Source organism: Lytechinus pictus, chromosome 15 (assembly GCF_037042905.1).
Source record: "Lytechinus pictus isolate F3 Inbred chromosome 15, Lp3.0, whole genome shotgun sequence".
Classification (NCBI taxonomy): domain Eukaryota; kingdom Metazoa; phylum Echinodermata; class Echinoidea; order Temnopleuroida; family Toxopneustidae; genus Lytechinus; species Lytechinus pictus.
Window position 1 is genome coordinate 16,279,170 of NC_087259.1, and position 15,876 is coordinate 16,295,045.

The 15,876-nt window shown below is 36.4% G+C and overlaps 2 protein-coding genes across 4 annotated transcripts in view; both read right to left on the bottom strand.

Annotated features, from left to right (window-relative positions):
• The window catches only part of LOC129277815 (uncharacterized), a 29,193-nt gene extending 22,841 nt beyond the window's left edge, over nt 1–6,352 (bottom strand). The window contains exons 1-3 of one of the 2 annotated variants that reach the window (XM_064109957.1): nt 6,320–6,352; nt 6,067–6,273; nt 1,806–1,850 (exon numbers count right to left, since the gene is read on the bottom strand). In XM_064109957.1, the coding sequence (XP_063966027.1) occupies nt 1,806–1,850; nt 6,067–6,118 (97 nt within the window). In that variant the 5' untranslated portion in view covers nt 6,119–6,273; nt 6,320–6,352. The other variant, XM_064109956.1, reaches the window with a different exon arrangement.
• Nucleotides 6,353–9,147: 2,795 nt separating this feature from the next.
• Nucleotides 9,148–15,550, bottom strand: LOC129277331 (protein PFC0760c-like). 2 transcript variants are annotated; one of them, XM_064110505.1, is made up of 6 exons: nt 15,426–15,550; nt 13,986–14,130; nt 12,451–13,445; nt 12,003–12,390; nt 9,892–10,116; nt 9,334–9,489 (listed from the first exon to the last, which is right to left on the bottom strand). In XM_064110505.1, the coding sequence occupies exons 1-6, from the start codon at nt 15,516–15,518 to the stop codon at nt 9,404–9,406; spliced, it is 1,932 nt and encodes a 643-aa protein (XP_063966575.1). In that variant the 5' UTR covers nt 15,519–15,550; the 3' UTR covers nt 9,334–9,403. The 2 variants fall into 2 exon arrangements, with proteins under 2 accessions (XP_063966574.1, XP_063966575.1); XM_064110504.1 differs by having other exon boundaries at nt 9,148–9,489; nt 12,003–13,445; nt 15,426–15,548.
• Between the last annotated feature and the right edge of the window lie 326 nt (nt 15,551–15,876).

Consider the following 15,876-nt stretch of genomic DNA (forward strand, 5'->3'; position numbering starts at 1 on the left):
GTGATTTTGAAAACCACTTTTGTGTGATTAAATGGGAACGCTAGCAAAGCGATCTTCCAAACTGGTTGAACCTGAACCGGTTTCCAGTATACTAGATTTAAAAACCGTAATGAGAACGGTGTCCATGTCTGCCTCTGAAATGGGTAATAAAGTTCATGAATATCAGAATGAAATAAAAACCAGGTAAAACATACAGAGAACTTTGAATTCATTTTTTGGTCTGGTGGTTTGTAATCACAATAACAAATACATAAAATGGAACAATACAATGTAGGATGAACATTATACAAATAGAGATATTATAGAGATTGCTCACTTTACACAACACACATGTATACTTGATTTGTTCTTTTAGAATAAAGGGTGCTGAGTACATTGCAGGTTTCACAGCTCATGTAAATGAGATAGACCTACTTTACTCTAGTATATAAGACTAACAAAACACAGATGGTTTATAAATTGCGAAAGTTTTTTTATGAATTTGGAAAATGGAATAGTATCACATTTTGTCATTTTAAATAAAAATTGTGGTTTTGATTCAGAGCAAAATGGTAAAAAAAACTTTTGTTTGTAGGAGGGGGGGGGGGTAATGAAACAATTTTTTTAAGCATAGAATGGGCTGATAATATCACAATATAAGAAACCTTTGTAGCTCTCTGAAATAAGTGTGTATAAAATAAAGGTTATTGTATTTTACAGTAAACACAAGAACTACAGTGCTTCTTAGGCCTTTATTTAATGTACATGTATCATACTTGATCTGTGTGAAAATGAAGAATGAATATTTGTAAACATTTTACGCATGAATGTATTAGAATGTGGCATTGAGATCAATTTAGGTACAGTTTGCATTGTGATGGATTGCAAGAATAATAAAGTGAACATGGTCATTATACCAGCATTTATCACACTTGAAATATTACACAAGGACTTGTACAGTATTCATTAAAACAAGTCAACTTGTAGTGGCATTGCTACTCATGGCAATGTATACAGTCTGTAGTAGTACACCATTGTTATGAAATTGTATCCAGTTGCTGACAAAAATAAATTTGCCATACTACAATGTACATGTATGTATTTTTCTTTGCCAGCACGAAATAGCCAATTGATAATCAAATTTTCAGGAAAAACAAATTGCTATTGCTAAGGCCATACATCAAATGAGCTTCAGTACGCAAGAATTGGCTATTAACATAATTAACATCCTTTTCATACAAACGCTGTAATTTTCACATTCGTACAATTAAATTGAACAATCGTACACCTATGTACATGTAAATATTGTTTTTTTCCCTAAGCTTTGTAAAGCAAAACAAATGATTGCAATTCTTGGATAACATCTACAGTACATAGAATAGTACCAAGGCAATGGTGTAAAATGGAAATCTAGATTTCAAAAACTCCCCCATTATTCACAATTATCACCAAGAAAAAAATCAGTATGCAAAGGGTTATTACATTTTTGAAGTTTAAGATCAAATACAAATGAGAATAAATTAGATATCACAAAACGAAAAACTATAGATTTTTTTTCATATTATCAAGCATAAAGTTGTTTGGGGTAATAGTTGAACCATGAATAAGATTAACAGCAATGAAATCATATGTAGGACAGGCTTGATGATTTATAAATAATGGCACACACGCAATGCACAAAATGATCGGGTATTTGGTACAATATTGCAGTGGATGTCTCAATAGTACTTACTCGATACGAACGAGATATAATATTAATAATGGAAGCTGAAGCTTTGATCATTTGTTATCGTTACTTCTTACTGATGAAAAAAAAAGTATAATACCTTTCTCAGCAGATTCTACCTTAGGTGGATCAGAAGTGTCTTTTCCTAAAAAAGAAATACATTACAATTCATTTGCTGTATATAAGAACCTACTCATAAAACATGTATTAATTACTTGCAATAAGGCATGACACATTTTTAGGGATGCAACACCTCTTTAAAGGGGAATCCAACCCAAATAAAAACTTGTTTTTATAAGGAAAAGAAAAATCAGACAAGTTGATAGGTGAAAGTTTGAACAATATTGGACAAACAACAAGAAAGTTATGAATTTTTAAAAGTTGTAAATATTGGTAATCACTGTACCCATGGAGACTTCAAATTGGCCGCATATGGGATGTCATAGTGATGTAAGGCAAGGACTACTCTTCCATGTACTCCAATACATATTATGGCTAAAATGTCATTTTTTCCAAAAGTTTTATTTTTAATTATATTTTTCTTTCATGAGGACATAAAACAATATACTACCTGGGTTATATTTAGATTACTGCCACAGGGGAATGGTTACTTAGGAGAAAACCCCAAATCCCTGATAATAAAGTACATGGCCTATGAGAAAGTTGTCCTTGCCCCCTGTCATAATTTACTTACCCAATTGCCAATTTGAAATCTACATAGTATTAGTGATCTCAATTTTATAACAGCTATAATTTTCTTATTGCTTGTCCGATTTCTTTCAAACTTTCACCATTCTCTTTAATTTATTTTTCTCCTTCCCAACACAACATTGTATGGCCAGGGCTGGATTCCCCTTTAAAAGGAAATTGATAGAGCTCCTGTAGTCAATACACTTCATTCTTTTTGTACATCCACCATTCTTGCTCTCTTGACCACTTTTTTTTCGAGTTCTGTTGCTCTCTTCTTTTTGAAAAATGAGTACTGCACCTTCTATTCTTGTTGTTTTTATAATAAAGTAATATTTTGGGCCTGTTTCTCATAAAGCCCAATTACACATACACACACACACAAAAAAAAAACACCATGGAGGAGATGTAAAGGGAATAATTTTCCTGGAATCGCATTGCAATTTGCTCCACATTTTTGAAAGACTGCCATGCATTAAGTCTTTTGTATTTTACATAGGACTGTACATTACTAGTACTCAGTTGAGATTTGAGAACTTCTCTCTTATGACCAGAAATGCTATTCAAATTTGTAAAGCAAAATTATTCCCTGGATGTATATTTTTCAATAGAGGGAACTGTTTGATTTTATCATTCATGAATTCAATTGTCTAAATTGACAAAGTTTATAATAATTACAAGACAAAGAGGAAATAACAGCATCTGGGAGTTAGACTAAACGAGACTAGGTTGGAAAAGTGAACAGACCAAACTGATGGTACTACATGTTGGCCAAAGGAGTTTGACATGGGAAGTGGGACCCATGTATTAGCCTTGATCTGACAAGTACGGTAGACAACTGTTTGAAGATGTTTAGTATCAAGCAGCATTCCTGTTGCTGACCTTTGACCTGTATGGCTGTACATAGTTTACAATAAAAGTCTTACACTCTTATTCTACATGTATTTACATCACTATGAAAAGTACTAACTGCATCTCATTCTCAGTATCTCGTTCAAATACACCAAACATACACTGTTTTACAATCTTGTCTGTTTGTGCATTCCTAGTGCTAATCTGCAGATCAAAGTTCAATACTAGAATTCCACAGTGTACTTTTCAACTACTATCTGTTTACATTCTATTGGTTTTACTCCACGTTCATGAATAGTACTTTAGATCTCAGCAGCTCCACCCCTTCAATAACCCTCCAACAGGGGTGGTGCCACGAGGGGGGGGGGAGGGGAATCATTGGTGTGCTGGTGCTTCGCACGACGCTAAACTACAAGTACATGTACATGGTCTATGGAGAAAAGGATGCGCTACCGCACCCTTTTGATCACTCCTTAATTCCCCACTTTAACAGAGAAAACAAAGCATGCAAATGAAAATTAACATTTTAGCAGAACAATCAGCTTACCAGTTTCTTGAAATATGTGATGCAAATTAAAAAAAAAAATTATTCCAAAGAGCCAGTCTTGGGTTCCATCGATCGTTCTTCGTCATGTTTCTATTGCAGCTTGAGAATACGATAACAAATGCGCCAGCTAATCACATTCGTGTTTAACCATGATGAACTGAAAATGGTAGCATGAACATGATTGGCTGGTGCATTTATGCCCAAGCTGCAATAGGAACATGATGAGGAACGATCGATGAAACCAGAGACTGGCTCTTTGGAATAACAATTTACATCTGATATTTCAATAAACTGGTAAGCTAATTGTTTTGTTAAATGTTTTAATATCACATAGGCCTAGATCTAGACCTTTTTTCAACATAGTATACTGGTAAGCTGATTGTTTTTTTAAAAATGTTGATTTTTATTCATACGCTTTGTTTTCTCTGTTGAAAGGGGAATAATTAAAGGAGAATGAAACCAGAAAAATCAAAGAAACAGATAAACAAAAATTTGAAAAAAAAGCGGACAAATAATGACAATGTTATGAGCATTTGAATATTGCGATTACTAATGCTATGGAGATCCTCCTATTGGCAATGCGATAAAGATGTATGATGTCACTTGTGAACAACTCTCCCCAGTTTAGTATATATTTCACTTAAACTGCCTCTTTATCTATCAGTGAATCATGTGTTCTTTCTCTAGGAGAGCATGTAATATAGATTTTTAAAGAATACATCATGGACGAAGAGTTTGTATCACCATAAAAAAAAGCAAAAAAGAGACATTTTGGGGGTATTTTATAGTTCATCAAAGGGAAAGGAGGAGAAAAAAAATCAGAAATTGTTTTTAAAAAACTTCTCAGAAACAGCGGATAGTCTACAAGGAGTCAAGATTGCATTACTAACTTTCTTTGCATCATTTCTTTTGAAAATCACTGTGAGAATTCTTCACATATTTTCTTGTCTTTAAATATGGTCCAACTTAGGCCCTACTGCCCACTATACTGGCTGCACCACCAACCACCACAAATGGGCTATAACAAGATAGACGTGCAGTCCCTCATGGAATATGCATGTAAATGTAGATTTGTTTAAAATTTGGTGGCTGATAGGATGGGGGGTCGGTGTCCGGACACTTCAGTTTATATTTTTGAAGCCTTCTTTTTTGTCTTTGGATTACACTAAAAATATGAATTCAATAGTTATAATCATCTTCAATTTTGTTCTAATATTTCCTAGCATTTTGTACTAAAAATTGATGAAACTTTGGTTGTAAATATTTCCAAATGACTTTCTAAAATTGATCGTCCGGACACACAACCTGTCCGGACACACAACAACTGGGTATACTGATTGTGTGGGACTCGCGCAGAAACAATAGACTAGGCCTAGGCCTATTTGATTAGTATTAAAGTAAAAAATAGAAATTTAGAATTTTTGTGACCTGGTCCCGAAAACACTTTTAGTCCCCTAAAACCATGAAAACCCAGCCCCAGGATTACCCATCAGTTTTGCCTACATAATTACATATTTAGTAGGTCTACATGTGAGACTTTTGCTGTTCTTGTCATTTCTTGATACAGAATGGGAAAAATCAGGGGATTAAAAGTTAGGCCTAACGTAACGAGTAACGTTCATGACGTTACCGGTACTTAAAGGGGAATCCAACCCAAATAAAAACTTGTTTTTATAAGGAAAAGAAAATTCAGACAAGTTGATAGGTGAAAGTTTTAACAATATTGGACAAACAACAAAAAAGTTATGAATTTTTAAAAGATGTAATTATTGGTAATCACTATACCCATAGAGACTTCAAATTGGCCGCATATGGGATGCCATAGTGATGTAAGGCAAGGACTACTCTTCCATGTACTCCAATACACATTATGGCTAAAATGTCATTTTTTCCAAAAGTTTTATTTCAAATTATATTTTTCTTTCATGAGGACATAAAACAATATACTACCTGGGTTGTAGTTAGATTACTGCCCCAGGAGAATGGGTACTTAAGAGAAAACCACAAATCCCTGATAATAAAGTACATGGCCTATTGGAAAGTTGTCCTTGCCCCTTGTCATAATTTACTTACTCAGTTGCCAATTTGAAATCTACAAAGTATTAGTGATCTCAATTTTAAAGCAGCTCTAACTTTCTTACTGCTTGTCCGATTTCTTTCAAACTTTCACCATTCTGTTTAATTTATTTTTTTTCTTCCCAACACAACATTTTATGGCCAAGGCTGGATTCCCCTTTAACAACGTTAGACTAGTGCTGAGACAGTATTTTCTTACCATCTTCCACAAAGACTCCCTCTGGAAACTCTGGAGGAATAATGCTATCCATCTTGATTTCTTCTACTAATTCACCAAGATCGCATGGAATTGGAGTTTACCCTCATCCCGATTGAGAGATTTCCTGAAATGTATTCGATGTCTGGAGCTCAGGCAGGTAGCTGAGTTTTATGGGATCGTGCTTCCATACAGTCAGTGTACCGGTACCTAGTATACTGTAGGGCCTACCGTAAAACAACAAATTACAGTATACAGAGCATGCATGGAGCTAGTTCCATGCGCTGTAGGTAGCAGCGATTGTACATGTAAACATGCAGCTTCATTTACAAAACAAAAGAGGGCGACGTTGTAAAATAACAAATGGATGGGTTGATCCCATAGAGATGTATACTAGTATACATCTCTATGGTTGATCCACCTCTTTGTTTGGTTGATTATTACTGTATGTGGATTTTGAAGTTGTGACATATACTCACCCCCTCTCTCGCTGTAAGTTTCAGTAACTAATGTGAATCAATCAATCAATCAATCAATCAATCACTCACTCACTCACTCACTCACTAAATCAATCAATCAATCAATCAATCAATCAATCAATCAATCAATCAATCAATCAATCAATCAAAAAAAAAAACATACTTTAAAGTTCAATATTCGCCTATATTACTAATATGTGTAGGGGCCAGGCTCGACTAGCACTTGTGATATTTTCTGGTCCCTTTTATCAGCTCTTAACATATACATGTATGTTTCATTTCTGTAATATTTATATGCATGACATAATAATGTAATATGTAAACATCTGTAAATATGTTGTTATCGTTGGTGAATAAAATAAAATCAAATCAAATCAAATCAAACCAATCAACCACTTGAATAGCATGACGTCACGGATTTACGCCAATGTAATAAAGGAATCTATAAATATAACTGAGTGCTCTACAAGACCATGCAGTCTGTCATAAAAACGTATAGCTTATATATTTATAGAACAGTATATATCATACACTGAAAATAACTTTACAAATGGTATACATAGACATATAACGTATGACTTAAAATAAAATAGGCAAAATTAATTAAAGGGTTCTACAAAATAATTATGCACAATATGAAATTAATGGAAATACCAAGCATAACAGGAATGCGTCAGAGGTAGGACAAAGTAGCGAGAACATGTTAGAAAGAAAGAAAAAGTGAAATAAGAGGAAGGGAGGGAGACAGGAACAAAGTAAAAGAGGTTGGGTATGGTAATTAAGATGGAAAAAAATCATCCGAAATAGTAATTATAATACAACAAATAGTAAATTATGGAACAAATAAAATGAGATTGTAATATAATATGCATGTTTTTAAGTTAGTGCGACTAAAGAGTCACAAAGAAAATCGGAATGCGGAGCTTGGATGGGGGCGGGACTGGAGTGGGGGTGTGCATGGATCTTGTCCATGGATCTTGTCCCTCGGAACTCCCTGATCTTTCAATCGTATTTTTTGAACCACAAATTCCATTCAAAACGTACAACAGATCTCATTTTATAGACTTTTTATTAATAACAACCCCTTACACAAAGTTTCATAATTTAACTTGGTTGTTTCACTCCCTTACTTACAAATCACATTTATGTGTTCTTGAAAATTTAAAGATCAAGTCCACCCCAGATAATTTTTTTTTTTTTAACAAACAAGTGGACACCTTGTACAACAGATCTCATTTTCATATGCAATAATGCATATAGCATTTCCATTTATTTGAAAGCAGGATAAAAGAGCATTGTAGATTAAATGCCTTGCTCACGGGCATAGGTGCCGCGGCCGGGGATCGAACCCCGAACTTTCCATGTATAGCCAGGCGCCTTAGACCACTCGGCCACGGCACCTCCACACGGCACCTCCACATTTAATGTTGATTTGAATCGATAACAAAATAACAAAATTATGACATTTTAATTTTCGCTTTTTATCACAAAACAGTTAAATGCACAACTCAGTGATATGCAAATCAGAGAGTCGATGATGTCCTTCACTTACTATTTCTTTTGTTTTTCATTGTTTGAATTATACAATATTTCAATTTTTATGGATTTGACAACAAGGACCAAAAAATATTAAAATAATGGTAATTCCACATTTTCAGGGAGGAATAAAATGTTAATTCGCATGACAATGAGGAGAAAATTTGAATTTTGATTATTTCAGTGAGTGGGTGTCGTCATCAGTCTGTTAATATGCATACCGACGAGGATGTGAATGTAAGCGAAACTTTGAAAACTCATATAACTGTCTTATTTTACGTCCCATTTTAAAGATATTTTCAATAATATGCTTGATGGATTATTCTTCTTTTATTCAAATCAACTGTTTGTTGGGGTGGACTCCCGGGGGGAGGGGGCAGTCAAACACATAGCTGTACACATGCGTGACCCCCCTCCCCCCCCAAAAAAAAACGTGTTTAAAGGGGTGTTTTCAGTTTTAGACGCGGGCGGCGCGTGCACTCGTTAAGGGTATAAAAGACACCGATTTTCAAAACAGAGTGGTTCTGAAAGACTGGTCAATGGTCAATCTCGGGGTCAAACGTATTTAGGGTATGTTTTTCACCATAGCTTTTTTAAGACTAGCCAAACGTGTTTAGGTTATGTTTTTCTCCCAAGCTTTTTCCTTCTCGTTTCTGAAAAGTGTTCGGGTTCTTCCCGATTGTAACCTTAACTGCACAGGGGGCATGCAATACCCATGAATATTGTTTTGTCTATTTAAGCTTATTGTTAGCAAGTAGACAAAACTTGTATAGGGGTCATACTCTGGCGACAACTTGTTTAGGGGCCAAAATGTGTAAATGAAGCCAGCGAAAAAGTTTTAGGGGTTTATTTTGCACATCGAGAATTACTCGTTTCGGGGGTGTTTGGAAATAATTTGGTCACGCATGTGTACAGCAATACATTTGACAGCCCCCCCCCCCTGGGGGGGGGGGGACGTGTCCTTTAACACATTTTGTCTCCCTAATAAACGATTCCCGCTTACGGCTATATGATGGTCTTTCTTCTTTGCCTTTTTTCTTTTCTCTTCTTCCCTTTTATCATGTTTATTAACAAGACCGCTCTCTCGGCAGTGCAACGCTATACCCAGCCACTCATCATGCTCATGTAGGTCTACTACTGAATATGTTTTTCGGTCCCTAAAATAAAGGAACTCTGATGACAAGCATGTTTCGAAAGGTTTTTTGGTTTAAATCCAATTTTAATGATTTGTAAAGAATCTAAGCACGCCTGACCGCCGATGTTATAAGAACTACACTTGGTTTGTGCAATGAATGGGCTGTTGGACTTGTTGTAAACGTTCAGGTTCATGGGGTAGACTTCATTCTTGCGATCTCCGATCTTTGGCGCAATCTTGTCACGAGGTCTCGGATTTGGTTACGTCTTTCCAAGTCTGAAATAAAAGAACAAAATATGAAACAGAAATAGGAGATAGAGATGATGAAAATACAACCTAAAGTTGTCAATAAAATGCTGGATTTTGATTAAAAGGGTGGGGTGTCAAAGGTGCGGGTGCTCCCCGTTAAATTTGAAATTGTAATGATGCACCCCATTATGTCCAATAAGAATGCCTTTATTGCGCACCTCTAGTGGAGGAATGATCTTTTTGTTTACTCTTTTCTTTTTGATACATTTTCTTTTTATGTTGCTTGTCAATCATTTCGTGGGACGAAATTTTCTTTCATTTTGGACTCCATTATTTTCTTTTAAAAACATGTTAAACATTCAATCAATGTAATTTTTTTCATGAGTGGATTCTTTTAGATAGAGAGGATTGAACTAGACCTAAATCCACCTTCTCTTTTAATGATGCTCTGTAGAAGTACCCCTGGATCTTTATATTTCTCTTCAAGAGAAAGGCGTGATGAAGGCCTCTCTCCCTTTCTCAGCCTGTCGTTCGTTGTCGGTGTCAACCCACCATTTCTAGATTCAATGCTGCCCTCTCCGCCGATGGAAGCGACAGTCCGTTCTTTTTGTAAGCTTTTTGCTAGATATCTTCGAATAGTAGCAGAAGATTCGTCTGAAAAATTACAGAAATCGAAACATTCTGGTATAAAACATATCAAAATAAGCTTTTGTTTCAACTGGTATATATGCATATGAAGATTGTATCGTTTATTAGTCATGTAATGTATAGAACGGCGAACAGAAAATGTCCGTGATTATCGTACTTGCGAATCTTTCGTCACCTCGGCAGAGCGATGAAATAAATATTCATTCGTAACGTTTAATATTTCAATTTCAAATTTCAATTTCAATTCTTTTTATTTCATTTCCATTCAAAAAAACATAATACAAAGTAATATAAAGTAATACAAATCAAGTACAATTTTACAGAAGGGCATTCTTACATTCGTAAAAAAACAAACAGAAAAAACAGTATAATATAGAGCAAAAATGGAAATGAGGGGATCCACTAAAAAGCAAAGCTTGTAAAGTGTGGATACCCCTTGGAAATGAAAAAAGTATAGTAGACTTATTCTGATATGCGTACATATATGTATTACAGGAAAGAAAAAGAGAACAAAAGAAATCATACGGATGCAAATATAATTACTGAACTAATTATTTAATAATTATCATACGATAACCTGAAAGGGATCCCCGTCCAGCTATCCAATACATTCATTTCAATCATTGGTTTGTAAATTAATTCCCCTTATTATTGTCAGTCTTGATCATTAGGCGAACAAGAACTTTTCAGACAATTAATCCCTCACCTTCAGTATGCGTTTTTCGTTTTGGTTTTGCCTTACCCGATTTCGCCTATATAGTATAACCATTTGGTCTAATTGCTATTTAGCCCATTTACAATTTTGTCTGAATAGGCTAGACAAATTTCGTCTAATATCCACTTGGTCCACGCCGCTTACTCTCTATGATCAGATGAACTGAGTGTATGTAATTGAGTTTTGTTAGACGTGTATTAATCAGATATGCCCTTTATGTCTGGACCGACCTTTATTGTCACCATCCTACAGACGTGACCAGGGCTCGAACCTCGAACCTCTGCATCAATTTGTAACTTCCCCACATAGCTTGGATTACAGGTGCACGCCACAACCCCCAGTTGTTTATGAACCTAACAGTCGTTTGACCAAGGAGTAACGAAGTGAAAATTAGAACGTCTGGGCTTTAGAGTAAATGAGAATAAATTGGAGTGAATATTCATATCTGAGTGGTACGCGCCTTAAAATCCAAGATAACAACGACAACAACAACAACACCAAGTGGATATGGAAATTGTAGTGTAGACCAACAACAATTAGACCAAATGTGTTTAGCCCATGTGTTGTTAGACTAGCTAATATGTAGACCAACTGCCTTTAGATCCCGGGGGGGGGGGGGGCACTCGACCAAAAAAGTGGTAGGGGTGTGCCGCGGGCGAGACAAAAAACGGGGGCCTTGGAGCGGGCTTATTGTAAAAAGGAGGGTCCTCGGAACGGGCTTCGGAACGACAAATGTTTGTAAAAACGGGGGTCCTTGGAACGGATCGCCAGCGTGTGAGCTTGTATGCATCCCTATGGAACGGGCATGCGTGCATGATGCAGCTAGCCCGGCGGCACGGCCGCCGAGTGCGCTCGCGCAGAGGCGATGGTCGGACAGCGCTCTCGGCCGCTTTTCACCAAAATTGCAGCTTCAATGCGACCGGAACGGCGTAACGAAAAATATGCGACGCTTTGGAGCGGATTTCTGTCTTCCTTTTTTCTCGATAAGAAGAAAATGCTATGCCTTGGAACGGCTTTCTTTGTTCTTTTTCTCAATAAGACAAAAATGCTATGCCTTGGATCGGAAATTTGAGTGTAAAAATGGGGGTCCCCTCCGCGGCACAAACCCACTATGCATTATATACTGAGTGCCCCCCCCCCGGGCTTTAGATCAAGTGCACAAAAACATTTCACAAACCTTCAGACGGCAGTAGTTCCTCGCCAACCTTCAATTTTCTCTCTGATTTGGATCCTTCATCCATTCTTCGGAGGATGTATCTAAGCATCCAGCGGAGGAATCTTTCAGCATCTCTATCTTCAATTGATGTACGACCATGGTGATTATCATCGACTTCGTTTATATGAGAATACACTCCGGTTTCGAAAACGCGATTATATGTTCTTTGGTTGTCGTAAGCATGCTCTTCATCGTTTGGTTTTGTAACGAAAGGCAAGGCATCATTATCATCATCATCGTTAATATCGCCGCCATCCTCACCATCGACATTATCGATTTCATCATCGTACTGATCATCGTCCTCATCATCAGCATGGTCGTCACCATCGTCGTCACCCTCATCATCGAACTGATCGATATCTTCATCATAATGATTACCGTCCCCATCATAACCATCGTCGACATCGACATCATGGATATCATCATCATAATAATCATCGTCCTCTTCATCATCATCGTCGCCGTCGTCAGCGAAATAATGATCAAGAACATAAATATTGCCATTATGATCATCATCGTTATTTGCTTCTTCATAGTCGCTATCATCGTCATCATCTACAACATCGACCTTTTTGTCACCATCATCACCAATGTATTTTCCACCGTCACTAACTTCTCGATCGAGACTTTCTTTTGTAGAGTGGTTATAAAATGTTGAAGTATCATTTTCTAAATGAGCAACAATCTGGTAATGCAAGTCTATTTTACTTCGTTTAATGCTAATAAAATCATTGTCGTGATTTTTCTCGTTTTCATCTCTAATTTCATCCCTGCTAATGTCACCCCTTTTCTCATCCGACATCGTTCTTGGTAAGTATTCGATGTCCTGCTCGTTGCGTTTGTTCTCAAACAATTCCTGACCGCCACCACCGCCATCTGTAGGATACATATTATTTGTGAACTCGACATCGTCGATAGTGGTCAGTGTTGCATTCCTCAGCACCATTTCGTCGTCTTCACTTAGTTTCGTCGTCGAATCGGTCGAATAAGGAATGTACGACCAGTCTACATTTGTCCTAGTCTCGTTCGCTAAAGCCATCAGTTTGCTTTCATTTATAGCACCGTAAACGGAAATGTTAATGTTTGAATCGTTTGTTGGGTTTGCAGGGAATATTTCGTTTAACGGCATCAAAGTAAGATGGTTGTGATTGGGTTTAGAGTACGCACTTAAACTGTCATCGTCTGCCTCTCCCCGGTGGTTTTCAATGTCCTGCTCATCATCCGACTCATTGACATAAGCCTTTTGAGAGGTTTTGCGTAATATGGAATAGATTCGGAGAAGCAAGTCTTTCTTTTTGTCGTCGTCAACATCGTCATCATCATCGTCGCCGTTTTTATTTGTATCAAGAAGTGACGTTGATATGTCATCCAACCCAGTGAAGTTTCCGTCAGAAGATATTTGCCCTATATCGAGAAAAAAAAGGAAAATTGCTATATCTTGCTATGAATTCTTCATGTATTGATACAGAGGGATTGTAGTTAGGGTACAGCGGTGCTCAAAATGACAAAGAGATCAGCAAAGCGTCAAACCGATGGCCTTACTATGTGGGATTGATTTTGTATTCTACCACCTATAATGTTCGCTAAAGTGTGTTTATTCATTTATTTAATTTATTTGTCAGTATATACACTGAAAATACTGATGAGCAGCAAGCATGACGGAAGGGATTATTCTAACTTCAGTTTGGAGGATATTCATCACCTCACACTATTTTCGGTATTATCTTGTCGTATTCGAAGGTTCTATTGCTTGTAATGGACATAAAGTAGACCTCTTGACCAAATAATATAAAGCTTTTCATAATAGGGGAATATGAGAAAGAAAAAAACCCAGGTAATGTGTTTGACAAACTTTGTGTCCGAAAGAAGGAGAGAGAGAGAGAGAATGGAAGATAAAAGAACACAATATTGCATGCGGAGTTTAAGACACAGTGACACACCCACCTGGTTCGTTTGTCACGTGGTCTTCGTTTTCATTCAGGGGTTTCCCCGCTTCGCCTCGGATCACACCGACTAGTCTCGTCTTCAAGCTTTCCTCTTGGTATATCATAAATAAATCTCGAACCGCCCTTTTGAGTGTATCAATTTCCTATGACACAAGAAGAACACATTAAATAGCATAAAATGATCGTGTATTTTGCCCTCATTTCATCTGGATTTTGACATAAAAAGTAAGGTAAATATCCCACTTAGACTGTTAGAAAAGAATCTCATTGTCCAAATACATATACAAATACATTGTCCAAAATAAAATATTGAACAATGTAATTTCTCACTTATAGCTGGTAATCATGGGCACAAATATGATAAGAATCACAAATAACTTAGGCAAATTATTAACTGAGAGTGTCAACAGATTTTTGGAAGCTCTATGTTGATTTGGTGAAGTAATCGGATTATCATTCAGTTTTAACAGTTTCAAGAGTGAGTCATGTTTAACCAACATGACCAATATCAAATTGAGTCTCTGCGTCACCTTTATAGCCAAAAATGTATTTTTTTTCCTGAAAGGGGGAGATGGAATATATATTTTATAGCATGATACTATATGCAACCGCAAGTCAACACGACGGACAATCGTGCTTTTAAACGCATTTCAAAGCTTGGAATTGATGAATCTGTTCCAATTTTGACTGTATCTCTTTTTAATCTTTAATTTCTTATATTCATTTTCGATTTATTTTGTCTATTTATTTATTACTTTCATATGTTTTCTCCTTTTTGTTATTTATTAAAGAAGAAGGAAAAAATAAGAGGAAGAAGTAAAAGTAAAAGAAGAAGAAGAAGAAATGGGAGGCAGAGGAGGGGGAAATAGAATGATTTTGTTAATTTACCTGTCAGATCTATTGGAAAAAAACGATTCACATGTAATTTTGATTAATAACATTAACAATTCTAATACATTCAAATTTATCATAAATCAAATTAAAGGATAAAAAAAAAACTGCAGTTATGATATTGGGCAAGTGTGTTTTGGAGACAATGTATATGAGGATCGTGTGTTCGAATCCCACCATGGCTTAGCGTCCTTTGGCAAGGCGTTAATCCACACTTTGCCATTCTCCACCCAGGTGTGAAATGGGTACCCGGTAGGATGTGAAAGCCTATAATAGTATGCCTAGCATTTGAGTCTTGGAACTCTTGTTGGAATGCTCCCCAGGGAGTGGAGAAGGTGCATACATTGTATGCGGACATGCAAGAATCCGATGACCGGGGTAATAATATGTCTGTAAAGCGCTTAGAGACGTCGTTCCGATGTATTAAGCGCTATGTAAATGCGGAATATTATTATTATTATTATGATATTAGTCTTATGTATTTTGTTTTAACAATAGTACAAAAAAATATTTTCATAAAAATTTTGAAGAAGAAAAGGTCACTTACCTTTTCTCTCGGCCTAAGAGATCTCGATTGTGAATATCCAGAGAAGAAAAATACGTGAAATAGGAGCAACATCCCAACTCGTAGGAACTCCATCTCGCTCTCGCGTCAGACGACATCCAAAATGACAAAAGTCCGATATAGCATCATGATACAAGATCAATATCCATCAAATAGGGACGACAATATCCTAAATTTTGTTTCCTGTATCACAGAGCTCTGGCAAAATTGCAATTTGCATAAATTAATCGATTGCAGAGTTAAATATAAGATGTCGACCATCTTCGAATCTCGACATATGGAATTCTCATTAAAATGAACAAGAGGACATTCAGGAAATACGGAATAAGGAAATTGGAACATAAATTATTTCTTAGAGTGATAGAAACCAAAATAAATCAGGCCTCTATCTGGCTCGATCGGTTTAAATTTAAAATTGACACCAGAAAGGGGT

Coding starts and splice junctions, on each gene's coding strand:
- LOC129277331 (XM_064110504.1), bottom strand. CDS start 15,518: ATGGAGTTCCTACGAGTTGGGATGTTGCTCCTATTTCACGTATTTTTC. Junction 13,446..13,985: donor CCACGTGACAAACGAACCAG/GTGGGTGTGTCA, acceptor TTCTCGATATAG/GGCAAATATCTTCTGACGGA. Junction 10,117..12,002: donor GGAACTACTGCCGTCTGAAG/GTTTGTGAAATG, acceptor GTAATTTTTCAG/ACGAATCTTCTGCTACTATT.